The following is a 27,794-nucleotide window of genomic DNA, read 5'->3' as shown; positions in this document are numbered from 1 at the left end:
CAACCAACCAACCAACCAACCAACCAACCAACCAACCAACCAACCAACCAACCAACCAACCAACCAACCAACCAGTGATGAGGAGGCTCAATTTCCCATAATGCCTTTTGGCATCTGTGAGTTTTAATACTCAAACTTTCAGAATTAGTACATTACTTTAAAACTAAAGGATATTTGTGATATTTTAACTTTGTACAAATGACAGTTATTAACATTAATATCAATAACCATATGGAATTAGTTTGGTTTTTAAATCAAACCATAAGTCAAACCTGCTTTTCTGTTTATGCCTTTTGCCCACATCAGGGGCACTGTATGCTGTGAATGTAATTGCATTTTTTTTTTTTCTTTGTAGTAGTCAGGTAGCCAGGTCCCTTCTGCTGGGGTCGGGTTGAGCTTAGCTCCTCACAGCTACCTGACTGCTGCAAAATAAAACAGACAGGAACTAACATGTGATTTTAGGGTTTACAAACAATTTTGACTGTTTGGCTTTACTTATGTTAATTATTATTAACAAAACTAAATTTAGTGGAAGCTAATTGGTCCGCTGATGGTTTTTGAAGTTAGCTGAAAAGCTAATCCGCTAACAAAAAAGTTAGCTTTGCTAATTAGCAGTTAGCGGAACTGTGCCCACCACTGGGATTCTGCATGTTCTGCCGTGCTCAAATAGGTTCCCTCCAGGTGCTTCGGATTCCTCCCACTTCTAAAGACATGCAGGTTCGGGGAACTACTGGCTCTAAATCGACCGTAGGTGTGCATGCAAGTGTGAATGTGTTTGACTGTCTGTCTGTATGTGGCCGTGTACCTCGCCTCTCACCCTATCACTGCTGGGATAGGCTCTGCGTGCCCAATGACCCTTGATTGGAATAAGCAGGTATAGAAAATGAATGAATGAATTAATATATTAGCCTCCACAACCTTGTCCTTGAACTATGATCATCATATCCCAGCTACTTTTGAGTTCTTATGGTGCTGAAAGATTCAGTGTTGCTCAAATTGACCTCGACATCTGCAACCTCGACCTATGATCTCTAAATGTGTGGACATCCCTTTACAAGCATTCTGGCACCTATACAGTGTAACTCAAGAACACCTCTAAAAATTTTGTCAAAGTATATCCAAAGCCATAAGCAAATTGAAAAACCCACTGACTCATCAAAGATTTAAATCAAGGAATTTGACATTTCCTACTTTTCCAGTGCAGCCATGATGACAGGAGGAAGCACCACGATTGGCACTGGCATGACCACTCTGGTCATGGCTGTCTCTAGAAGTGCCTATAATTACAATCATCACATAAAACAGGAAAAATAGCTTTGGATTAAAAAACATACGATTAAAAAAACATATTCGTATAATTTTATCAGAAATGAACAATTTCGCAAAACAGCTTTTCAATGCAAACTAATAATACAAAAATGTGTTTTTATCACAAATGGATGTTTGGGTGACATACATGCTTGGCAGCCACTTTTGAAGTTCCCACCACGTTTCCATTGTTGTCAAGCACACTGATGCCCTCTGATAACTCAGTGTGCCTCATGAGAACCACATTGCACACGTTGGCACTTGCTGGAGAGATGAAAATACCCAAAAAAGTGAGTAAACAGGAGTGAATAGAGGTAAATGAAGTGTAGATAACACTAAAGACAAACATGTGGATGAATATGAATGGATGGTGTGTCACATATGCAGCTGTAAATATGAATTAACTTCATTCATTATATAAGTGGAGATAAACATGAATGAAGCAATGATATGGTAAATCAAAAATGAAGATCCGCTTGAACTGAAGTTGGACTTTTATGTCCTGCCACGATGAACCTCATATGAGGTAAAACTGAAAAGTCATCATGTTTGCCTCTGTGTAAATATTCTTGTGAACACATTAAGTCAATATTAGAATATGGTACACACGTCATATCTACATCATAGTTTATCTCCAGTTTTATTATCATGAATTGAGTGACGGCAAATACAACTTCAAATCAGAAAAAGTTGGAACGGAGCTGCCTAAGCAGTGGGTCACCCCTCTGAGTCTTGTTTACTTAAGGTTTCTTCCTCATTATCACCAGAGGAAGTTTTTCCTTCCCACTGCCGCCTGTTTGCTTGCTCCGGGGGGCACTGTACAAATAAAATAAATTGAAATTGAACAGTATAGAAAATATTATTTAAAAAAATATACAACATCCCCCAGCAGTGATGCTTACACTTACTTTGACTTCTATTTCATTGCAGACAGTATGAACCGAAAAGATATTTCAGATTTTGTGTGGTTATCTAGAAGAAGATGAGCAGCCGTTGTCAAACAAAATCTGCCCTCTGCACTTATCTCTTCCCAACTAAAGGTTACACACAATCCAGCAAGCAGTGATGTAGAGAAGTGGCCTTGGTCAAAGAAAGGAGCAGACTCTAATGTGCATGTCTTTTTTGATGGTAGGAGGAAACTGGAATGCCCAATGAAAATCCACACAGACACGGGCAGAACATGCAAACTACGCACAAAAAGGAACTGGGCATGGGTGGAACTGAACCCTAAACCTTCTTGCGTTGAAGTAAGAGTGCTAACCACTGAGCCACTGTGCTAACTTTGCCTCATTTGTCAATGTACATCCTTTCCTGTATTTCAAGTCCACAACACTTTCCACAACAAAGGTTGAGACAAGGACAATGTGTTATTTCAAACAGGTGATGTCAACAGGTGATTGCAAACATATTTTGGTTCACATGCATATGGTGTCTTTGAGGAGCCACAGTGGGCAGTGAATCTTCAGTTTGCCAACAAATGTGTGAGAAAAATATTTTAATGTTTAAAAATGTTTTTCAAAGAAAAATTGGAAGAGATTTTCCCATTTCTCTCTCTACAGTGCGTAAAATCGGACGATGAAGAGTGCAAGCCTAAGCTGTACATCTGTGATTTCCAAACTCTCACGCAGGACTACATCATCAACTGTTGTTCATCAATAGCTGATATAACATGTGGAAGGGATTATTTTGTGAAACTTTTGCCAACCACAATATGGAGTTACATTGACAAATCCTACTTAAAACTTTACTGTGCAATAAAGAAGCCTTATGTTAAACTTGACAAGAAGCAGTGTTGAGTACTCTGGGCTGAGAAGCATTTGGGTTTGACCATTACACAGAGGACATGTGTACTGTGGTCAGACAAATCAAAATTCCAGACCTTTTTTGGAATAAATGGATACCATGTACTCCGCACCAAGGATGAAAAGGACCATCCTTACTGTTATCATGAACAAGTCAAAAAGCCAGGATCTGTCATGGTATGGGGTTGTGTCAGTGCCCTTGGCTAAAGTAATTTCCATTTCTGTGATGACAGCATTAATGCAACAAATCAGATTGCGATTGTAGAGCAACATATGTTGCCTTCAAGACAACATGTTTTCCACAGATTTCCTCACATTTTTCAACAAGCTATTGCAAAACCACATTCTGTACACATTACAAAGACATGGCTATGGAAGAAGAGGGGAAGGTACTGAGGTTATTGCCTGTAGTCTTGACCTGTCCCCAACAGAGAATGTGTGCAAAATTTTGAAAAGAAAAATGCAACAACAATGACCCCTTACTGTTGCAGAGCTTAAGACAAGTTTGCAGGAAGAAAGGAACAAAATAACACTTGAAACTAGGGATGTGGAGATTAATCGGTACGAATCGGTATCTAGATATCAACATGTGCAATGCGAGTGCATCAATTCATTCAGTGTGCATCGATTCATTTGGTGAGATGAATCGCGGATGGATCACTTGCTGCCTGCTTGCATCAATTTTTTCCAATGCACCATGAATGCATGACAGACGGAAGCTTGAAAATACATTTTTAACAAACATGGAGCCCCGCGACAACAGCGGCAAGCACTCAGAGGAAATTTTTGATGCACCTAAAACATTTAAATCAGGTGTTTGGAAATACTTTGGCTTTTTTAAAAAGATGAGAAACATAACAAGACGCAGGTCATTTGTAAGGAATGCCGCGCTGCTAAACCTTACACTGGCAGAGAGAGCGGGAGAGCTAAGGAGGAAATAGCAAAATACACGGGTGGAATAGTTTAGCTCTGAATGACAATGTGTTGCAGTGGTGGAAAGAACAAGTGGATCTTCCAGTGCTTTCAGAACTGTCCAGGAGCTACTTGTCCATCCCTGCAACAAGAGTTCCCTCTGAACAAGTGTTCAGCACAGCAGGTGATATTGTGACAGCAGAGCACAGTCTGCTTCTTCCTGAACATGTGGAGCAACTAATATTCCTGAAAAAAAAAACTGAAAAAAGCCACATGAAATAAACCACCAAAGTAGGTGTTAAGCAGTGAGAATGGCATTTACAGATAGATCTGTTTTCAAAAGTATATTTTATTTGATTCTTTTGTTTGTTTTATGGACATTGAATATGACTCAGTGAGAGTCAGACACTCCATTTACAGCAGCTATGACTGCCAAATAATAGTTTGCATCTTTCTCTGCACAAGCAATTGTAAAAGACAATTGTGAAAGGTTATTATTATTTGTATTATTCATATTAAAAATCTTTATGCTTTCTGCTTCTCACTATTTTATTAGGCTACCTGCCGAAGAGTTCATATTAGTATTTTCTGGCAGACAGGAATTTGGACATTGCACTATTGAAAGTGTCACTTTAAGTCACACATTGACAGTGATGTTGTCTTACTGTTTACTGTACTGTTTAAGTTCTGACATTATGATTAAACAGGTTCCAAATATGAGGAAACCGATTCCTGTTCCTTAACGTTGAATCTGGAGTAAAACAAGTCCTGTGCTTCTAATAGAATCACACGAAGAAGAATACCATAGTACCATACTGAACTGCAGCTTCTTATTTTCTATTTAAATTTTTGGTATAATTTCTTCACATCGTATCGCACCAAATGGCATCATATCGCATTGTGAGGAATTGAATCGCCATCAAATAAATATCAAATCGCATCAAATCGGGAACAGGGGTGAATTGTATCACATCGTATCATCATGTACATTCCAAGATGTATCGTATCGCTGGTAGTGTATCAAGATGTTTATCAAATCGTTGTCAGTGATGAGATTCACATCCCTACTTGAAACGTTTCATCGTTTGGCATTTTCAATGCCAAAATAGCTTTTTTGTATTGTGAGAAGGAATACAACATTATAAAATGGAAAAAAGCTTTAGCATCCCAAATGTTTCTGGAATGTGCTTTGAAATGCAGGAATGGATGTATATTAACAAATGAAATTAAGTTGACCAGTAACTTGGGTTCATACTGTGTGCAATAAACTAATGCAAGAATCCGTGTGGGTAGTTTTGTTTGCATTTTCAATCCCAAATTTTTCTAATTCGGGGGTACTAAAACACAGAATAAAACTATTGTGAAGTTAATTGGTTTTAAGCATTTCTGCTGTTTCTCTCTCAGTAATGGCCCTGCCCCACTGAGGAGAGGATTAATTGCTCATGAATTGAGTATACAAATTTCGGGCGTTCGTTGTCATCTGCAACAAAATTGGGCAAGAATGACAAATTTCTCAGTATGAATTATGGATATATTTATAATGTATAGCAAATATATGACAAACAATCACAGATGTATAACGCATGTATTGAGGAAACTTATCGGACGCATTGTGATTATCACAAAAGTATTACGGATGTATTGAGAGTGCGTTGCGCACATGTTGCAGAAACAGCGGTTGTATTGCACATACGCAGCATCTGCATTGCGGTCATAAAAGAAGCACACTCAGGCCTTTCAGCATCACTATTCACACCAACACCACAGCCTCTGGAGCAGTTGCTGGATCTGGACAAGTTGATTGGTAAATTGTTGGATGGCAGCAACTATCACACTACGTCATTGGGGATCCATAACTACATCTGTACGTCTCCACAGCTGGACTGGCAATGACTGGCAAGTATGTTGATTTCTGCCACATTTATATAGTACTTTGGGTTTACGTGAAGTGTTTGTTATGCATTCACAAATTGTCCGCAAATCAGATGCAAAGCAGATGTAATACAAACGGTTTATTCGTGGCCAATGTTTATGCATTCGCTACAATTTATTTCAGTTCGTAATGTGGACGATAGGCATGCTATATATCCATTTTACACACTGTCCCAGTCCGCTGCCAAGCCGCAATACCCCATCAGTTGCAGATATCAGCGGATATACAGCGCATAGAGTATGTATTGAGTATGTAAGGCGGATGTCATCCGCAACCAAAATTTTGTGCATCTCAAAAATCCTGGCAACGGAAAACCGTGCCTCTGCGGATAATTCCGGATGTGTGTGGATGTTGGTCGACTCATACAAGCATGTTTCACAGATATTGCAGATGTTAGGCGAATATAAACCAAGTTTGTGCTCAATTCATGCGCAAATCTTCCGCCAGTGGGAGGGGCCTTAAAAACCTGCTCAACAGTTTTTGCTTCTAATGAAATCAAACCATGGGCGCAATTTGGTGAGGGATGGGGGGACATGTCCCCCCCACCTTTTCAACCAGGGGGGACAGGATATGGTATGCCCCCCACCACCTTCTGACATATATGTGTGTACTTGAAACATGCTATGTCAGTTTTATGTGCAAAACCATGTCAGAATAGTATCTTTGTTTCTGCAAGTTTGTATTTTTAGCAGCATTGACTTGTTTACAACACCTGTTTCTTGTTTGTCACATTCGGAATTTTCTGGGACTGCATTTGCCCAGATCTGAAACCAAAAATAGTTGCCTCTAGGGACTAGTGTCTACACATAAGTATCAATGGACCATATGCTAATTTACTAAATTCTGAAAGTTAGAAAGGAAATCAGAAAAGCTATCTGGGACCTCAGAAAGCCCATCTGCAATTATTGCTTGATCTCCAAAATCAGTCTATGCAAGCGAAATTATGTTCAGTATGAATGTTGTCATTAGTGCCACTTCGAAAATTAAATTCATGATAAGTAATTTATCCTAAACTTATGATCTGTTGTTTTTTCAAACTTACGAGGTCTGTCCGTAAAGTATAGGTCCTTTTTATTTTTTTCCAAAACTATATGGATTTCATTCATATGTTTTTACGTCAGACATGCTTGAACCCTCGTGCGCATGCGTGAGTTTTTCCACGCCTGTCGGTGACGTCATTCGCCTGTGAGCACTCCTTGTGGGAGGAGTCGTCCAGCCCCTCGTCGGAATTCCTTTGTCTGAGAAGTTGCTGAGAGACTGGCGCTTTGTTTGATCAAAATTTTTTCTAAACCTGTGAGACACATCGAAGTGGACATGGTTCGAAAAATTAAGATGGTTTTCAGTGAAAATTTTAACAGCTGATGAGAGATTTTGAGGTGATTCTGTCGCTTTAAGGACTTTTCACGGTGCGAGACGTCGCGCAGCGCTCTCAGGCAGCGTCATCAGCCTGTTTCAAGCTTAAAACCTCCACATTTCAGGCTCTGTTGATCCAGGACGTCGTGAGAGAACAGAGAAGTTTCAGAAGAAGTCGGTTTCAGCATTTTATCCGGATATTCCACTGTTAAAGGAGATTTTTTTAATGAAAGACGTGCGGGCGGATTGCAGCGTCGGCTTGCAGCCACCGCGACGCTCCGTCACAGGAAAAACACCTCTGCTGGAAGCCTTAAGGACAAGTTGGAACATGTCCAGCAGTTAAACAATTTCTCATATACTCACTCCACTGAAAGCCATCAAAAGCCAACTGGATTTTAACAAATGGTTATCAACACGGAGGTGTTTTTCCTGTGCCGCCGCGCCGCGTCGGCTGCGTCCCGACGCGCGGACCCGTCCGCACGTCTTTCATTAAAAAAATCTCCTTTAACAGTGGAATATCCAGATAAAATGCTGAAACCGACTTCTTCTGAAACGTCTCTGTTCTCTCACGACGTCCTGGATCAATAGAGCCTGAAATGTGGAGGTTTTCAGCTTGAAACAGGCTGATGACGCTGCCTGAGAGCGCTGCGTGACGTCTCGCACCGTGGGAAGTCCTTAAAGCGACAGAATCACCTCAAAATCTCTCATCAGCTGTTAAAATTTTCACTGAAAACCAGCTTAATTTTTCGAACCATGTCCACTTCGATGTGTCTCACAGGTTTAGAACAAATTTTGATCAAACAAAGCGCCAGTCTCTCAGCAACTTCTCAGACAAAGGAATTCCGACGAGGGGCTGGACGACTCCTCCCACAAGGAGTGCTCACAGGCGAATGACGTCACCGACAGGCGTGGAAAAACTCACGCATGCGCACGAGGGTTCAAGCATGTCTGACGTAAAAACATATGAATGAAATCCATATAGTTTTTGAAAAAAATAAAAAGGACCTATACTTTACGGACAGCCCTCGTATGCATAAACAAATCTTGAGAAAAAAAAATACAGTATGCAATAGTTAATAATTATTAAGAGACTGTTCTTTCATATTTATTAATACATTTTACCACATTGCAGTTGTTTTTTTTTTAATGAGAACTCAACCTATCATTCTTTTTGAGTTCTACACATGTGGTGATACCTTATTTACACCAGGATGTTAATAAAATCAATGCTGGCTATTCTCAGAATAAAGTACTTATATCCACAGTTTCAAATTGTATAAGTCAAATGGTGTCCACTTTATGGTCTTCTCAAAACATTAAAATTACTGTTCCGGCTGCTCAGAATGCATCTGACCTTATCTAGAAACCGTTGGCTTCTGGGGGCCTAAAGCGGCCCCCAGACCCCCGGCCTATGGGCTTCAGCCCTGCAGGCCTCACACTTTGTCCCCCCAATTTCTAGTTCTAAATTGCACCCTTGAATCAAACCATATAGATTGCAATAAGTTGCAAGTTCAGATCTTGAAACTGGAAGAATCTGATGGCACTATCTTGATGATATACAGCATATGGTCTAAAGCTCATAGTGCAACTTGATCTGGGGCATGTTTAACTCCACATTGCTTTTTACATGGTGCATGAACTCAGCACAAAGCGAGGCAGAGGAAGCAAAGGAGATTATTTAGTATTTTAATTATTCATGGATGTGTTTTTGGTTCAACATGAATTAGACAAATTTGACTTCCATCTGTAATTACCTGTAAGAGCCATGTACACCCATGAAACCCAGTACACTGCTTTTTCAATGGTGGACTTGAGAGGATTTCTGACTCAGAATAGATCTAGACACAAAGCGTAAAAGCATGGGAGTGGATCATTTCCAACATCCGCCACAGCTCCCTGAGGTGAAGCAGTTGAATACACTGCATCCGCAAAACCTTCTCCATCTCCACCCATCTTATCTTCTTCATCCCAAAATGCTAAGACAGATCCCCCACTTGCACTGTTTTGACACACCCTATCTGTCAAATCATGGAGGATGAAAAACACAGCAAAAACATATCAGTGTTTTATGCTTTTCCATTAATTTAAGCTTTTGATTGTTTGTGTTCACTTTAAATTTCATTGTAGATTGCTACACATCCCTTAGAGTACTTGCAGAGTGATCACACATCACAAACCTATCCATGTAGGTGTACCTGATCTAATATTTAGGTAGCACAGAGAAACTGTGCCAGACTTTAGACCAGGTTTTTGCTAGTCTCTGGCTAAATCAATTTGTTGCCTCACGACAATGCCCCCTGTACTGCACCTGAATACACCCCAATTTAAAACTAACATGCCCAGGGCATACAAATGAACCCAATACACATCCTACTTAACCTCAGCATCGGGTATAAAAACAATAATTGCACTGGCTGGAAAACAGCAATGGTACTTGTGCTATGCAGTGCACCACTTTGAGCTGGGTGGAAGATGGTGAACTCAGTGTCCTTCTGAAAGATGTTGCTTTGCCTCTTCTGGTTCACTCACTTATGGTTGCAGGTCACGGCTCAGCTAATACATAAAGTATTTCTTTGATGACGTGATTTCTGTCATAAAAGAAACTCAATATGATGTCAAACAATGTACAAACATAACAAGGGCGAACAAAAGGTTTGAAAACAATGTTACTACCCTCAAAATGAACACAAATATATGTTAATATAGTTGGACCATTCTCCAGGACTCCAACAGGAATAAGGAAAACTAATTTATAGAGTTTAGCTGCGGTGCCAGAAGCCTTTTTAATTTAAAACAACATCACTAAGTGTTATCTTTCCTATGGGTGACACGGCTGACAGGTCGATGCGTGAGTGGAATTCAACTGACAAAGCAAAAAGCTCTCTCTGTTTTCAAAAACATACAAGTGATTTGCTTTATTTTTGTTCTCCACAGCAAATCACAGACAGGTAACATGAGTTTGGCAAGTAAATATAGCTGAAACATTAATTCATATAGTCAAACTATAAACTGATTATAGTAATGTCTGCTCAGGTAACGCTGAAATAAGTGGCTGTACTTTCCAAGTCATTTTCAGAAATAATTACACTTTGTACATTCTAATTGTGGTTTAATTACCGTCAGTATACTCACGGAAATCCACCCAAGAACTTTTTGTGTAATTACTCTCTAAAAAATTACAAATAATTCATAAATTATTTTCAAAGACAACAAAATAATTACTGATATTAATCCTGGTGGCCTGACTTTCCCTCCAGTTAAAGCCTTCACAATCTAATTTATTTATTTATTTATTTCATTCATTTAAAAGAAAAAAAAAACAAAAAACAAAAAACAGAAAAGCAGAAATAAAGCATCTCCATTACCAGAATGAAAAGGAGCAGAGAGAAGAACAAGTCTTATATTTTATATTTTCTGCCCCTTTTTACAATACAATCTTTCAATATCCAGCGTCATTTTTCAACATTATTTAACAGATTGTATTTCTAATTGAATGACAGGCTGCTAGTTGATTAGGTTATTACAAATAAATCTTTCATTAACTAAGCAAACAAAATCAAGCGGGTGAAAACTCAAACAGCACTTTGCTTTCACTCGCTTCAATTAGCCATTTTAATTACCTTTTAAGTGGGTCTACCAAAAAAAAAAAAACAGCAACAACAATGAACAAACAGAAATCAGGTAAATGAGGCCTTGACATAGACGGCACTTTAGAGATAATTATCCAATTTGTTTGCGGCAGCAGAGTTCTAACGAGGAGCCAATTACCAGGCAAAGGCTGAGCTGCAGAAACCTGTTGATTTAATTAGAAGAACCATAATGGTTTGGACACGGAGTAGACAAACAATTTAATTATGAGCCAGCAGCCCTGGGGCATTCTGGGACACAGGTTTATACCCCTGGGAATGAATGTGTTTGTTATGCTCGTGGAAGAGTTGCACAAAAACAAAAAGGTTGTGTCGACGAATGCATACAAAAATATGAAAATAAAAAATCTAACAGATCACTAACCCTGCAGAGAGGAAAAACATAATGGGAGCAGCAAAATTTTACAGATCACTCAGCCATGTTTGGTTCTCATGTGGAGGTTTATTGTGATCACAGACATGAAGGAAAACAATACAATTTTAACACTGAAATTTGGGACATAATCAGCCACTGATTTTAGGTCTGATTGGTTTCCTGAGAATTAACTTTTCCCCATGGAATTTCATGTCAGGGTTAATTTGATGTTTATAAGTGGGCGGCGTGACATGAGGATAAGAAACAATGGGTCGTCTCTTTCAAACAGAGGGAAACAGTGCACAGCACAGTGCAAGTTTCCACTTGATGCCATTGTCATTTCCTCCAAATCACAATGTGATGTACACTCATGTGGGCATGTTGGTGTCAAAATACGGTGTGGTCATGCACAGAGCTGGCAGGTTGATAATGCCTGTCTGCAGAATTTGCATCTCACTCCAAAAAAATCACATCTAAATCCCACCAATCTTTAGCACTGTATAAAGAGTGCAGCACAGATGCAGGTTCAGAAAGCATGTACATGTTGCCTGCATGCATATATTTCTTATCAGTTACCTGCAACCATACAATATTAATACATACATCTGCAACTGCTGATCAGCACCAGCAGGGGACCCCAAACTTCCCTTTCTCGGGCCAGATTAACCACCTCTGGCTGGGGGATTCCCAGGCCAGTGTGGAGATATAATCTCTCCACCTAGTCCGGGGTCTTCCCCTTGGTCCCAGCTGGATGTGCCTGGAACGCCTCCCTACGGAGGCACCCAGGGAGCATCATTACCAGATGCCTGAACCACCTCAGCTGGCTCCTTCCAATGCAAAGGAGCAGCGGCTCAACTCCGAGCTACTCACGGATGACTGAGCTTCTCACCCTATCTCTAAGGGAAACACCAGCCACCATCCCAAGGATGCTGAGAACCATGGCCTCAGATTTAGAGGCGCTGATCATCATCCCAGCCAATTCACACTTGGCTGCGAACCGACCCAGTGAGTATTGGAGGTCACAGTCTGATGAAGGACCACATCATCTGCAAAAAGCAGTGATGAGACCCTGAATGCACCAAACTGAAGACCCTCCTCCCCCGACTATGCCTTGATATCCTGTCCATCACAATCCAGCCAATATCACAATCAAAATTGGTGAAAAGGAGCAGCTCTGGCTGAGGCCAACCCCCAGCAGAAACGAGTCTGACTTACTGCAGAGAACCCGAATTTCGCTTTGTGAGTACAGAGATTGGATGGCCATGAGAAAGGTCCCCTCACTCCATACTCCCGCAGCACCTCCTACAGTATCTCCTGGGGTACCCAATCATATGCCTTCTCCAAGTCCACAAAACACATGTAGACAGGATGGGCATACTCTCAGGATGGGCATACTGAGAGATGACCCAGTCGTCTCTCAAAGGGCTTCAATTGGTTCAACATGCAGCTGCACAGTTTTTAACAAACACTTCCCGTCGCCAACATATCACTCCAGTTCTTTATTCTCTTCATTGGCTCCCCGTTTCTTTTAGAATTGATTTTAAATTTTTGCTCTTTGTTTTTAAAGCTCTTAATGGTCTTGCCCCTTCTTACCTTTCCAAACTGTTGTGTATTCGTAACACAACCAGGGCCTTAAGGTCTACAGACCAGCTTTTACTGGAAGTCCCAAGAACCAGGTATAAGCACTGGGGTGATCAAGCTTTTTCTGTTGCTGGGCCTAGACTCTAGAACAAACTTCCCCCTGACATGAGAACCACGACAGACTTTGATCTTTTTAAAGCTCAACTCAAAACTTGTTTGTTCAGACTGGTTTTTGATACTTATTAAGCAGTGATGGTGTATTTATTTATTTTATTTTTTTTGCATTTTATTTTTTGAATGTTAACTGTTTATGCACACTGTCTTTTCCTTGTTTGATTTTAATGGAAAGCACTTTGTGCACCTTGTGTGTTGTAAAAGGGCTCTATAAATAAAATTTGGTTGATTGATACTCCCAGGCCCCCTCCGGGGTCCTTGTGAGAGTGAAGAGCTGGTCAGTTGTTCAATGACCAGGATGGAACCCACATTGCTCCTCTTCAATCTGAGATTCGACTATTGGCCGAACCCTCCTTCCCAGCACCCTGGAGTCGACATTACCAGGTTGGCTGAGTAGTGTCATGCCCCTGTAGTTGACACACACTCTCTGGTCCCCTTTTTTAAATATGGGGGCCACCACCCCAGTTTGCCACTCCTTAGGCACTGTCCCAGACCTCACTGCAATGTTGAAGAGATGTCTCATCCAAGACAGTTCCTCCACACCCAGAGCCTTCAGCATTTCTGAGTGGATCTCATCAACCCTCGGGGCTTTGCCACTGCAGAGTTGCTTGACTACCTCAGTGACTTCCACCAGGGAAACTCATGATGATCCACCACCTGCTTACAGCTCTGCCTCTACTACAAAGGCCACTCCAGTCTGATGCAGGAGTTCGTCAAAGTGTTCCTTCCAGCGCCCAATTACCTCCTCAGTTGGGGCCAACATAGTCCCATCCTTACTGTAAACAGCTTGGATGGTTCCCAATTTTCCTCTTATGAGGTGCCTCAAGGTCCGCCAGTAGCACCTTGGTGCTAAATAAAAGTCCTTCTCCATTGTTACTCCAAACTCCTCCCACATCGCTGCTTGACCTCCGTGACTGCACAGGCTGACACCCTTCGTGCCTGTCAGCGCCTTGCAACTGCCTCCAGAGTCCTCCGGAATAACATATGCTGGAAGGACTCTTTCTTCAGTCAGATGGTGTCCCTTACCACCAGCATCTACCACGGTGTTCAAGAGTTGCCGCCTCTTGAGGCACCTAAGACCTTCAGGCCATAGCTCCCTGCTTGCAGCTTCAGCAATGGAGGTTTTCAAAATGCCTCCACAGGGATGCCAGGAAACTTCTGCCGGAGGTGTGAGTTGAAGGTCTGTCGGACAGTGGGCTCCTACAGATGTTCCCAGTTCAACCACACTATCCGTTTGGGCTGACCAGATCTGTCCAAAGTCCTTCCCCACCCTCCGATCCAACTCACTGCCAGATTGTGATCATTTGACAGCTCTGCCCCTCTCTTCACCCAATTGTCCAGAACATGCGACCTCAGATCAGATGATATGATCACAAAATCGACCTTCGACCTAAGGTGCTCTGGTGCCGTGTGCACTTATGAACATGCCTATGTTCGTACATGGTGTTCATTATGGACAGTCCATGACTAGCACACAAGTCCAGTAACAAGTGACTGCTCGAGTTTAGATCAGCGAGGCCGTTCCTCCCAATCACGCCTCTCCAGGTGTTTTTGTCAATGCCCATGTGTGCACTGAAGTCCCAGCAGCACAACAGAGTCCCTGACTGGAGTCCTGTATGGGGCTCCAGTCAGGGACTCCAAAAAGGTGGAATACTCCGAACTGCTGTTCACTGCATATGCACAAACAACAGTCAGAGAGCCCCCACCACCCAAAGGCACATGGAGGCAAGCCTCTCATCTAACGTGGTAAATGCCAACGTAGTGGCGCTCAGCCGGGGACTAGTGAGTATCCCCACACACTCCCGGCGCCTTACACCCTGAACAACTCTAAAGAAGATTACGGTCCAACCCCTATCAAGAAGAGTTGTTCTGGAGCCGAGACTGTGTGTGGAGGTGAGACCCACGACATCTAACTGGTAGCACTCCACCTTCCGCACATGCTCCGGCTCTGTCCCTCACAGCAAGCCTCTGCCACCAGGGTAGCAGTAAAAGTCGAGGGCCTGCTACCCACTGAACAGCACACCCAACCTCAGTGGTTTCCCCTGTGAGTAGTGTGCCCACAGGGTGGAGCTGGAAAGTCCACATAGTCTTTTTTGGGCTGTGACTAGCCAGGCTCCGTGGCAAGCCCAGCCACCAGGTGCTCCCTGACGGGTCCTCCGTCCAGGAGGTAAAACCTTCTGGCAAAAATGAAACCACTAACCTTGGTGCTGCACTGCTTCACCTCAGGGGGCTTTGGTGACTTTGGATACTGTCTGCTCTAACAGGTTGGAGCGACAACCCCAATTCCAATTAAGTTGGGACATTGTGTAAAATGTAAATAAAAACAGAATACAATGATTTGCAAATCCTCTTCAACCTATATTCAGTTGAATACACCACAAAGACAAGATATGTAATGTTCAAACCGATAAACTTTATTGCTTTTGTGCAAATATTTGCTCATTTTGAAATGGATGCCTGCAACACATTTCAAAAAAGCTGGGACAGTGGTATGTTTACCACTGTGTTACATCACCTTTCCTTCTAAAAACACTCAATAAATGTTTGGGAACTGAGGGCACTAATTGTTGAAGCTTTGTAGGTGGAATTCTTTCCCATTTTTGCTTGATGTACAACTTCAGTTGTTCAACAGTCCGGGGTCTTCGTTGTCGTATTTTGTGCTTCATAATGCGCCACACATTTTCAATGGGCGACAGGTCTGGACTGCAGGCAGGCCAGTCTAGTACCCGCACTCTTTTACTACGAATCCACGCTGTTGTAACACGTGCAGAACGTGGCTTGGCGCTGTCTTGCTGAAATAAGCAGGGACGTCCCTGAAAAAGACGTTGCTTGGATGGCAGCATGTGTTGCTCCAAAACCTGGATGTACCTTTCAGCATTGATGGTGCCATCACAATGTGTAAGTTGTCCATGCCATGGGCACTAACACACCCCCATACCATCAGAGATGCCAGCTTTTGAACTTTGCACTGGCAACAATCTGGATGGTCTTTTTCCTCTTTTGTCCGGAGGACACAACATCCATGATTCCCAAAAACAATTTGAAATGTGGACTCATCAGACGATGACACACTTTTTCACTTCGCGTCTGCCATATCAAATAAGCTTGGGCCCAGAGAAGGCGGTGGTGTTTCTGGATGCTGTTGATGTATGGCTTTCGCTTTGCATGGCAGAGTTTTAACTTGCACTTGTAGGTGTAGTGACAAACTGTGTTAACTGACAATGGTTATCTGAAGTGTTCCTGAGCCCAAGCCGCAAGATCCTTTACACAATGATGTCAGTTTTTAATGCAGTGCCGCCTGAGGGATCGAAGGTCACGGGCATTCAATGTTGGTTTTCGGCCTTGCTGCTTACATGTAGAAAGTTCTTCAGATTCTTTGAATCTTCTGATTATATTATGGACTGTAGATGAAGGAATCCCTAAATTCCTTGCAACTGAACATTGAGAAACATTCTTCTTAAACTGCTGGACTATTTTTTTCACGCAGTTGTTCACAAAGTGGTGATCCTCACCCCATCTCTGCTTGTGAATGGCTGAGCCTTTTGGGGATGCTTTTTTATACCCAATCATGACACTCACTTGTTTCCAATTAGGTGTTCTTTGAGCATTCATCAACTTTCCCAGTCTTTTGTTGCCCCATCCTAACTTTTTTTAAATGTGTTGCAGGAATCCATCTCAAAATGAGCAAATATTTGCACAAAAACAAAAAAGTCTATCAGTTTGAACATTAAACATCTTGTCTTTGTGGTGTATTCAACTGAATATAGGTTGAAGAGGATTTGCAAATCATTGTATTCTGTATTTACATTTTACACAACATCCCAACTTCATTGGAATTGGGGTTTTAATCTCTTAACACACCAAAAATCACTTCACTTGCATCTCCTTCCTCAATACTACAGCCCTCTGTACCTACACAACCATGTCTATTTGGAAGTATTCCACACCATCTGTATTAAAAAAAACTAATTTGAACTACACATCCATCCCCGGTACCATCTCTTGTTGCTTAGTGCGGTTTGAGATTCACAGGATGTAAGCTGCAGCATTTCCTAGTGCATTTTTGTAAAGAGGAAACATCCATCCTGAACAAGGTGATGGTTGGTAGATTCAAAGGTCATTTTAGTCTACACTGAAATCAAATCCTTACCGTGCAAAATATCCACTTGATGTTTCTAAACTTACCCACTGCTGGGAATGGAATGAATCTCTGCACCAAAAGCTTGGTTGCAGGGCTGAAGTGGTTGGCTTTCTGGATTAACACATTCAAACCCACCTAAAGGAAAGGACCATAGCTGCATTATTTCAGAATGGTGAAAGAAAAAAAACAAACACCCTACCCTGACACAGACCAATCACAAATTCAGTTACGATTCCACAACCAGCACACATGCTGCCAAACACCATGCCATCTGTAATTTGTAGTACGCAGTTGTGCTTTTGTTACCTGCTAGTTTACAGAAATAATTATGTGCCCAGTAGGCCAAAAATTCCATTTTTCACTACATAAGACAATCATTTACAACAACTGCATATTAATACTACCAGACTCATAACAGACTGCATCCAATCAGATGAAAATAAATAAAAACTTCAAAATGTTAGTGATATGTCAGGATTTACATAATTTACCTTATTTTCATTTAAAAATTTGAAAATGGCAATAACACATTTTCATGACAGATAAGTGTAGAACACACACAGAAGAATTTTAATAGATCATTTGGATCTATGCATAAACAATCACCTGACTAAAATGTATTTTAAGACACTAGACAGCTGCAGATAAAAGGCTATGTGCACTCTAACACACCAACATGCCCATTTAGCCGTCGGCTAACCCCAGCCAAGGGGGGGTGTCACCAGAGCAGATACGAGGTCTGTCAATAAAGTATAGGTCCTTTTTATTTTTTTCAAAAACTATATGGATTTCATTCATATGTTTTTACGTCAGACATGCTTGAACCCTCGTACGCATGCGTGAGTTTTTCCACGCCTGTCGGTGACGTCATTCGCCTGTGAGCACTCCTTGTGGGAGGAGTCATCCAGCCCCTCGTTGGAATTCCTTTGTCTGAGAAGTTGCTGAGAGACTGGCGCTTTGTTTGATCAAAATTTTTTCTAAACCTGTGAGACACATCGAAGTGGACACGGTTCGAAAAATTAAGCTGGTTTTCGGTGAAAATTTTAACGGCTGAAGTGCGGGCGGATTGCAGCGTCGGCTCGCAGCCGCCGCGATGCTCTGCCACAGGAAAAACACCTCTGTTGGAAGCCTTAAGGACAAGTTGGAACATGTCCAGCTGTTAAACAATTTCTCAGATACTCACTCCACTGAAAGCCATCAAAAGCCGCCTGGATTTTACAAATGCTTATCAACACGGAGGTGTTTTTCCTGTGCCGCCGCACCGCGCCGGCTGCGTCCCGACGCGTGGACCCGTCCGCACGTCTTTCATTAAAAAAATCTCCTTTAACAGTGGAATATCCGGATAAAATGCTGAAACTGACTTCTTCTGAAACTTCTCTGTTCTCTCACGACGTCCTGGATCAATAGAGCCTGAAATGTGGAGGTTTTCAGCTTGAAACAGGCTGACGACGGCGCCTGGGACCGCTGCGCGACGTCTCGCACCGTGGGAAGTCCTTAAAGCGACAGTATCACCTCAAAATCTCTCATCAGTCGTTAAAATTTTCACCGAAAACCAGCTTAATTTTTCGAACCGTGTCCACTTCGATGTGCCTCACAGGTTTAGAAAAAATTTTGATCAAACAAAGCGCCAGTCTCTCAGCAACTTCTCAGACAAAGGAATTCCAACGAGGGGCTGGACGACTCCTCCCACAAGGAGTGCTCACAGGCGAATGACGTCACCGACAGGCGTGGAAAAACTCACGCATGCGCACGAGGGTTCAGCATGTCTGACGTAAAAACATATGAATGAAATCCATATAGTTTTTGAAAAAAATAAAAAGGACCGTTACTTTATTGACAGCCCTCGTATTTAATTGTTGATCTCATGCTGCCTTCATTTCTCCAGCCTGTCGTTACACCCACCACACACCCTACTATACATACACACACCACACAGTATACAAATAATGAATGTTTATGAGTTCAGTGGTACGAATATTTCATGAGGTGAAAGCTGGAACATATCATTCAACGAGGTGAAGCAGAGTTGAATGGTATGTTCCAGCTTTCACAGAATTAATTAATTATTTGTTTTATATAACCGCTAAAATAGATCATTGTCATTTGATATTTTATTAATTTATAAACAACAGAAAAGGGACTTACATTTTGGTGTTCCACTGTAACGTGTAGTCCAGTGATGCTGTGCACTGACTTCGGACTTCCATAAAAAAAAAAAAAGACTGTGTAGTTCCTCAGTTCAGCCAAAAATCACATCAGCGTTTCATGTTAGCAGCTCTTCATGCATCCAGACGGCTTACAGGGGAGAGGATTTTGTGTGTGTGTGTGTGTGTAGCAGCGTCAGTTAACTCAATCAAATCATCATGTCGTTGCCCCGTGCGTGCGCACACGCCACTGGCTTGGTCCAGCTGTACCTCTTCAGTGCAGCAAAAACAAAAAAAGTCACGTCAGAAATGAGTCCAGGTTTTCTTTCTCTTCCTGCTAACAGGCAGCACAGTGGATTTGTTTTGTGTGTGTGTGTGTGTGTGTCTGTATCTTACAAGAATTAGCAGTGTCAGTTAGCTCAAATTATGTCTCAGGAGAGCTGTGTCCCCTGCGCACGCGCACACACACGCACGTAACCTGGTCGGTGCTTGTGCGTGCGTGAACAACAAAAATAAGACTATACGTCCTCAGTGCAGCAAAATAAATAAATAAATAAATTTAAAAAATCACGTGTTGTTCTCTCTTCCTGCTAACAACCTCCAGGTAGCACAGTGGATTGGTTCTGTGTGTGCGTGCGCGCACATGCACGTGTGGGTGTGCGTGCATGAGCATGCTCGCGTGTGCACGCATACTCGTGCGCACTTGTGTATGCGTGATCACATTTGCGTGTGTGCATGAGGCTGTGCATGTGCACGTGAGAGTGCAATGGTACCAAACTTATGGAACCAAATTTGCACTCTAAATGGAACCAAGCCGCACTCTGAATGCAATGCAAAACAAATGGGATGAATTAATCCATGACAAAGCACTAATCAAATCACAAGGATCCACTCAGCCATTTTATATTATATATATATATATATATATTAGAGTGGCCTTCACAAACAACCTAACTTTTTTCATTCAAAAAGTTATTTTATAAATTTTTTGGAAATGTATGCATTTATTAAAAAAAAGCAAAGAAATCATGGACATAAGTATTCACACCCTTTGCTCAATGCTTTGTTGATGCACGTTTGGCCTCAACTCTTCTTGAATATGATGCCACAAGGTTGATGCACCTATCTTTGGGCAGTTTTGCCCATTCTTCTTTGCAGTACCTCTCAAGCTCCATCAGTTTGGATGGGGAGCATCGGGGTACACTACAGCTATTTTCACATCTCTCCAGAGATGTTCAATCCAATTCAGGTCTGGACTTTGATATCTTGGCTGTGTGATTAGGGTTTCAACAGGCATTGTCCTGTTGAAAGATGAACTGTCACCCCAGTCTGAGGTCAAGAGCGCTCTGGAGCAGGTTTTCATCCAAGATGTCTCTGTACATTGCTGCATTCATCTTTCCCTCAATCCTGACTTGTCTCCCAGTTCCTGTATCTGAAAAACATCCCCACAGCATGATGCTGCCACCACCATGCTTCACTGTTGGGATGGTGCCTAGTTTGCTCCAAACATGATACCTGGTATTCACACCAAAGAGTTCGGTCTTTGTCTCATCAGACTAGAGAATTTTGTTTTTCATGGTCTGAGAGTCCTTCAGGTGCCTTTTTGCAAACTTCAGGTGGGCTGCCATGCACTTTTTACTAAGATTGGTGGATTGCTGCAGAGATGGTCCTCCTTCTGGAAGGTTCTATTCTCTCCACAGAGGAATGCTGGAGCTCTGACAGAGTGACCATCTGCTTCTTGGTCACTCGTCTGACCAAGCCCCCCCGATCGCTCAGCACAAAATTGTACTAATCTGTCCCGTCCCATGTGTTGATTAAAACAATGCAAAACAAACATCACATCAACTTCTTTCTAAATCTGTGCCATGCTGTTAATTTATTTATTTTTGTCTGACACATGATACATAGTGCAACTCAGGAAGAAGTGCCATTATGTACAGCATGGACAAGCGCTGCTGATTGCTCTCATTCCATAGTGTGTTATTCTGGACAAATTCAGAATGTAGCAGATTCTCAAAAATCTCTGTTAAACGCTGGAAAAGGTCCCTCCAAGGGTACAATTTTTTTGTCTTCAACACAGGCTGACATAGCTCAGTGGAGGGCGACGTTGTAGTGGCAGAGCTCAAAGTTTGCAGATGATTCAATGACTTACTACGGGACGCAGTTCAACTTTTGCCATCAAGAGGGCAGGTGCATTGGTACCACACTCTGTGGAGCAGTAGTGTAGTTTGGCGTAGCTAATCATCAACTCAAAATCAGAGACGTCAAGTGACAGAGCCTGTTTAAACTCGATGCAACGCTGCGAATGCGTCATTTGCTACTAGTGCTGCGTCACTGAGATGGTCTACATATTCTTTCACATTTCATCATATTTCTTCATGTCCAAGGGATCCAGAGGAGGTGGTGCATCCAGTCAAGCCTCCCATGTTGGCTAGCGCAGGCCGGTGGAGGTGAATGGACCAGTAATGATGTACTAGCAGAGGTACGTAGTGGTAGGGATGCTCAACTCTTGCCTGCATTTTATCATGACTGTTGAAGATTTTAAGCATGTTTTTCAGTGGGTTTTTCAGGGACCACAACAAACATCAGTGATGTCTGACTGACATCAACATAGCCCCTGCTGATTCTGGCAGACCTCAGCGCTGATCGATGTTAACTTTTCACTCTCCATGGGCAAATGTCCGTCTAGTCATCAGATGAATGCACCATAATTCATTTCACCAGCAACGAGAAGCTCCTCTATCTCTGCTCCAACCTTCGAAGTCCCTACTTCACCGGACTGTGAATTCTTCAAACTATATTGGATTAACCATGGAATTGATCAGCTGGTCTCTGAACGCTACTGACACCATTTTTTAATAAGGAAATCAGGGCTGGGGGACCCTGCGTGCCCAGATGGAACCTACCCTGCGGGCTACGTTCTCGATGCCTGGGAGAAATGGCATGTCACATGCTTGGTGCCACTCTCTGTGGAGGACGTCGAAGATTTATTTATATTTGGTTTTATCGTAGGAGGGCTGGTACTTATTGGTTTATGTGCTACCCTGACCTACCGGAGAACTGGCAAGACAGCTGCCACCAGAACCACGACCCCTCACCTGTCCGTCAATACATCCTCAGACTGCGTTAACCCTTGAACTCAGGCACAAGTTGGATAACATCTCGGAGCAAATGAATGCCTTGCAAAGGAAGATGTCGGAGACCAGGGAATATTCATAAATTGGATTTGGTTGTTCATGAGAGCTGCAAATGTGTTTTCACTGCACAACCGTAAACATGGCAGGCTTATCAGCCTCTGAAGGTCAAAACGCCCCATTGTTTTCCTCCAGAAGAATTTCTATGGCTTTGGTGAACCATTCGGCTGCCTTCTTATCTTTTGCAACTCCAGCACACACGGACAGAAACTGATATAAACTTAACTCATCTGCCACTCACACATGGACAGTGACTGATACGCATGCTCCCACCCCCTTCCCTCCTTTGTGTTCCTGTCCCCATCCCCCACCCCATCCCATCCCCTGCTCATGCCACTCTCTTCCCCCTCCAGGGCGCAGCACAGCTTTAGCTGCTGCAGCTCCCCATTCCCCCCAAGCTGGCTGCGTGACCATGTGTTGCTGCAGCCCCCCCACTCTCACATTTCCTCAATTCGGATGACGAACTGTTTCAAAGTTTAGCGTACATAAAGAATCAAATATATATGTGCGGTTGTTTTAATTCTGACGTGGGCCATTATTACGTTCAACTAGTTATAATTTTGGATTAATTGCTGTACATTCATATGAGGTAATTGGGTGTGAAATGAATTGCCCTTTTAGGGATCAATAAAGTTGTCTGAGTCTGAGGCCTTATTTACACCACAAATATTAAGATCACATAGGAGGAAAGACAAGGATACAATAAATACATCTTTTATAAGCTGCGTTCCTTTCTTCTCATGTCTGAGCCCTGAAAATGTACATGCTGTCAATCCATAATGGTACACCTGCATAACTGATGCTGCACTATAATAATGTAATTTGTCACCCGCGCGTCACCCGCTGTGACAAGTTAAAATGAGTGTTCTATAAGAGGTTATTGCAAAGCTTATGCCTTATGAGACTCACCGCTATAGAGACTGCAGTCGTCACTGCCCCGAGATAGCCCTGCACAAATTTGGCAAGCGGAGCTGGCTAGAAGAAGACATAAAGAAAAGAAAAAAAAGAAAAAAAAACATTAAAGCAGTTGTACAAACTCACACCTGACTCAATGGAACGGGCTATTTCAGCACTCACACGTACCTTTGAAGCATTGCGGTTGCAATAGTTAACACACGCATTGTGGCTCTGGTTTAACCACTGTAAAAAATAAAATGAAATTTGTTTATGGAACAGACAATCACTGACTGGGATGTATAGAAGGTCACAGTTGACATCATTCAGCATTTTTAATGCTTAAATGCTTTGATCTCTTTAACATACAGCAATTAGACAACTGGCAGCTTTTGCCCAGTACCAGAACCATTTGTAAGGTCTGGAAAATAGACCCTATTATCCTGTAAAAGCTCAAGCTTCCTTTCCCAGGTGATGTTGATTGTCATCATCTCCCCTCATCCTGGCTGTAAAACATTTTTAAATATGTTAACTTTGTCTTTTGCTACTGTTTTGTCAAACTGTTTTAGGCTAAATATCTCCACCTCCCTAACAGGCCAAACATATTTGATGCAAATAAAGGAAAGCCAAAGTTTGCACAAGACTCATGTTTTCATATATTGGACTATAGCAACATCTTTATCCATCAAAAGCTAAACATTCGGTGAGCGGGTTTTTGTAAACTGGTATTTTACCATTAGCTCTGTTTGTTTAATACCCTCTTGATATTAAATGACAAACTACACATGCAATTTTTCAACAAATCTTAAAAACAGTTACTGAGTGTGTAACCAGAAGAAAGTGGAGACTGGTGGGGCCCTGTGGTGTTATCCCTACAGACAACACGCAAGTACTCATAGAAGCTGATGCTCCTTAAGTTGACAAAATGCTAAAATGTTTGTAGAATTGTTCTTTCAAAACCTTTTAAATTAAGAAAGTGTATAAAATGTAAGTACTCACTGCCCACTCGTAGAAGCTTTAAGAGCATTGTGAGAGGTTCCACAATCTGCAGGAGGACCCACAAAACCACCCCCAAACAAACAACAAAACATGATTCATCATTTGTTTTAAGTTATTCGGTGAGATTTTAGGTGATTTTAGAGATTTTAGGTTTTAGATTTTAGGATTTTTAATATTTCATATTCTAATCCAATTACATTTTTTTCCACAAATCTGATTGGTTAATCGTGTGAGATTTCAGACCATATAATATCGGGGTAACGGTGACAAAATATTTGACCGTTTCACATTTGGATGTATTACTCCGCGCCCTGACCAGTGTTCTGAGGAGATGTCATTCCTGTTGATTATCATTCCTGTCCTCTTTGCGCAGAGGATGCAACTGCGTACGCATGTACAGTATTGTCGGGATGCGGAACTGTTGATTTATGCGACGAGATGCACAATTCAACAGAACACTGGCCACACGCACTGCTAGCTGTTAGAGCTGTTAGCTGAGAGCGAGAAAAACTTGCGTACCGATGACGTGGCCACCGCTGAAATGGGTGAATTTAAGCTACCGTACGAAAGTATTGATGTAATTTCTAATCCAGAATTACCGTTTCACATTTGATGGATTTGATCATTTGATGGATTACTCCGTGCCCTGAAAACTGTCGGAGTGAGGCTGCCTCACCTTGAGGGTAAGCCTTGCCGACCAAATTACCTACAGAATAATAAACAGTGCAAATGATGGAATTTGAATAGAATGGGAATAACCACCTTGTGTCTGATGATTTGCAGATGTTCATGCTGTTATACGGTTGCAAATATCCGTTTTAACATAAAACTCCTTTTTACTTTTTTAAAGCTCAATTTGCGACCGTATAACCAGCATGAATGTCCACAAACCATCAGACACAACAGGGTTATTCCCTAAATGCCACTAAAGATGCACACATGTTCAGAGATTAAAGTGTAGGTGACACGATATATAATGTTTTTTTGAGTATTTAAAATTAAATAACAGTTTGAAATGAATGCTTTCCCGGTGTGTGGTTAGTGAAGAGAGAAATATTCAAATTTTGAGTTGCACTCCACTAAAAACCAAGAACCTCCGGATGAGTCACGACATTGGAGAAGAACGAGGAAGTGATATCAGTGCGAGAACCATTATCTTAACAGCCCCATTTGTTTGGTTAGCGATCGGACATATTTCTGTGCAAGTGCTTCCTTTCTGGAGTTATGCTGGCTCCATGTGTTTGCTGCAGGCTTTTATTAAAACAATGTTGCAGGCGGAGTTTAATGATTTCTGTTTCCTAAGGATCACATGTGTTGGAATGAGTGGATTAAACAGATAAATAGGTCACTCAGTGACTCATCCGTCCTGTCCGTCCTGACAGCCCCGTTTCCACCGAGGGGTTTGGGTCAGTGCTGCACGGTATTATACGTGTGGAAACGGTTACGTCTGGCACCCAGAACATCTTTCGATAGGTAGGTGGAACACATATATTAATGAGCGTGCACACAGAGGCAAAACAGGTGCGACGATTTACCCAAACTGACTCTAAATACAAGTAAATTAAGTATTTTTATTTATGCTTTGGTGATTTATGCACTCTGTACATGAAACGCAAACGGCACTCACATTTCCAAACACACAGCGGGATGCACTGCTGCCTCGTCAGGGCTCGTAACATCAGATTCTTAAGCTGTGTTTACACATAACGACAGCAAGTCACAAATGCCACAAAATATACATTATTGGCTGCTGATCATGAATGTGATGATTCGGGGCAGAAACGTCAGGTGTCCTCAGGAACTGCTGCAGCCTGTTACCACGCATTACGATTAATGGCAGGTGTTGCTGGAGAATTATCAGGAACCATTACGCACGGTCAAGAATAATGTTCCACACATATTCATCCAACCATCAGTTGCTGAACAATTCAGATCGCTCCAGTTTGCTCCTCAAAATCCACACCAGAAGAACTTTGTGACTGCATGCTTAGTTTGGCTCTGTGCCATGGAGTGGCGCAGCGAGGAGAAGACTGAGAGAGCCAGATGTGTGGCTCCACGCGGCTTTTGTCTCACACATTTTCCCAAACATCAGGCACAGCAGCAGGTGGAACATCTGCAGGACCACGCTGATGAGCACTGGAAGGAAACTTTTAGCTGACTTGGCTTCACTGTCCTTCAGCATGCTGCAGCAATGAAACTGAATGTGGTGCAGCAGGGTTTAATTGTGTGCAGGTCAGAGAAGAACACTGTCAGTCTCTATTAAGGATCACCACTAATCAAGACAGATCAACACGCTCAGTTGTGACCTCCACGACATGAGGCGAAATGAGGGTGGTGTGTGACATTTGTGGAAGATTTTTTGACATCCAAAAGTATGCTCCACGAAAATCACGAATATTACGCACCAACATGCACTATTACGAAACCTATTCCGATGCATTAAGTCACGTTAAGAATGTCAGGAATGTGCCAAGAATGATGCAAATATGACATTCGTAACACGTCTTGCCTATGTGTAAATGCAGCTTTACAGTTATCTGATCAGTAAAAGTTATCTGATTATAATGGTCATGTACACTTTATGCAAACATACTCATCCTATATTACTTGTCCCAGTGCAGCCACCAGTAATGTCCATGAAACAAATCAAGCGCGTGATTGTTTTTCATGTATGAAACGTCTGCCATGGCTGTATAGAGCGTTAGAAAGCTGAAACAACAAACAAGGAATGTTTCAGTATGCGAGTCCTGGCAATTCTTTTTTTTTGGGACACACAATGACTCTCTGAACTTTACAAGCCGTGACGAGGCAGCATAGATATCAACCGCTTCAAATATTTATACAAAGAAATGGTATTCTCCAGATATGTATAAGATTTAAAGGTTTTTAATGATATTTTAATGGTAAACAATAGCGGGAACCATGTCATTCTTGTCCTGCTTGACATGACTGCTGCTTTTAATACAGTTGACCACAACACACTGATAAATCATCTGCAGCAGTTTGTGGGCATTGGTGGTAGTGCCCTGGACTGGTTCAGGTCCTACTTAACTGGCAGGACTATGTGCGTTGACCTCGGGGTTTGTGAGTCCTCCTCCGCTCCACTTTTATACGGGGTCCCACAGGGTTCAGTTCTTGGATCCCTACTTTTCTCCCTGTATTTGTTTCCCCTGGGGTCTATTCTCAGAAAGCATGGCATCAGCTTCCATTTCTATGCTGATGACAGCCAGCTATATGCTCCTCTAAAGAAAAATGATGCCTCTTCTCTTAAGCCCCTCTTGTCCTGTCTTGAGGATGTTAAAGCCTGGATGGCATTGAATCTTCTTAATTTCAATGAAAAGAAAACCGAGGTGATTG

The 27,794-nt window shown here is 42.1% G+C and overlaps 1 protein-coding gene across 3 annotated transcripts in view; it reads right to left on the bottom strand.

Moving 5' to 3' along the window:
* The window catches only part of sfxn5a (sideroflexin 5a), a 102,569-nt gene that overhangs the window by 19,670 nt on the left and 55,105 nt on the right, over positions 1–27,794 (bottom strand). For all 3 annotated transcript variants that reach the window (XM_034159976.1, XM_034159977.1, XM_034159978.1), the window contains 5 exons: positions 23,628–23,684; positions 23,454–23,519; positions 17,251–17,341; positions 1,457–1,572; positions 1,192–1,277 (listed from right to left, as the gene is read on the bottom strand). In XM_034159976.1, the coding sequence (XP_034015867.1) occupies positions 1,192–1,277; positions 1,457–1,572; positions 17,251–17,341; positions 23,454–23,519; positions 23,628–23,684 (416 nt within the window). The remainder of the gene's footprint in view (positions 1–1,191; positions 1,278–1,456; positions 1,573–17,250; positions 17,342–23,453; positions 23,520–23,627; positions 23,685–27,794) is intronic.

This window comes from Thalassophryne amazonica, chromosome 19, assembly GCF_902500255.1.
Source record: "Thalassophryne amazonica chromosome 19, fThaAma1.1, whole genome shotgun sequence".
Taxonomy (NCBI): Eukaryota; Metazoa; Chordata; class Actinopteri; order Batrachoidiformes; family Batrachoididae; genus Thalassophryne; species Thalassophryne amazonica.
Note: the sequence above shows the minus strand (reverse complement) of the source record. Positions and strands in the feature narration are given on the sequence as shown.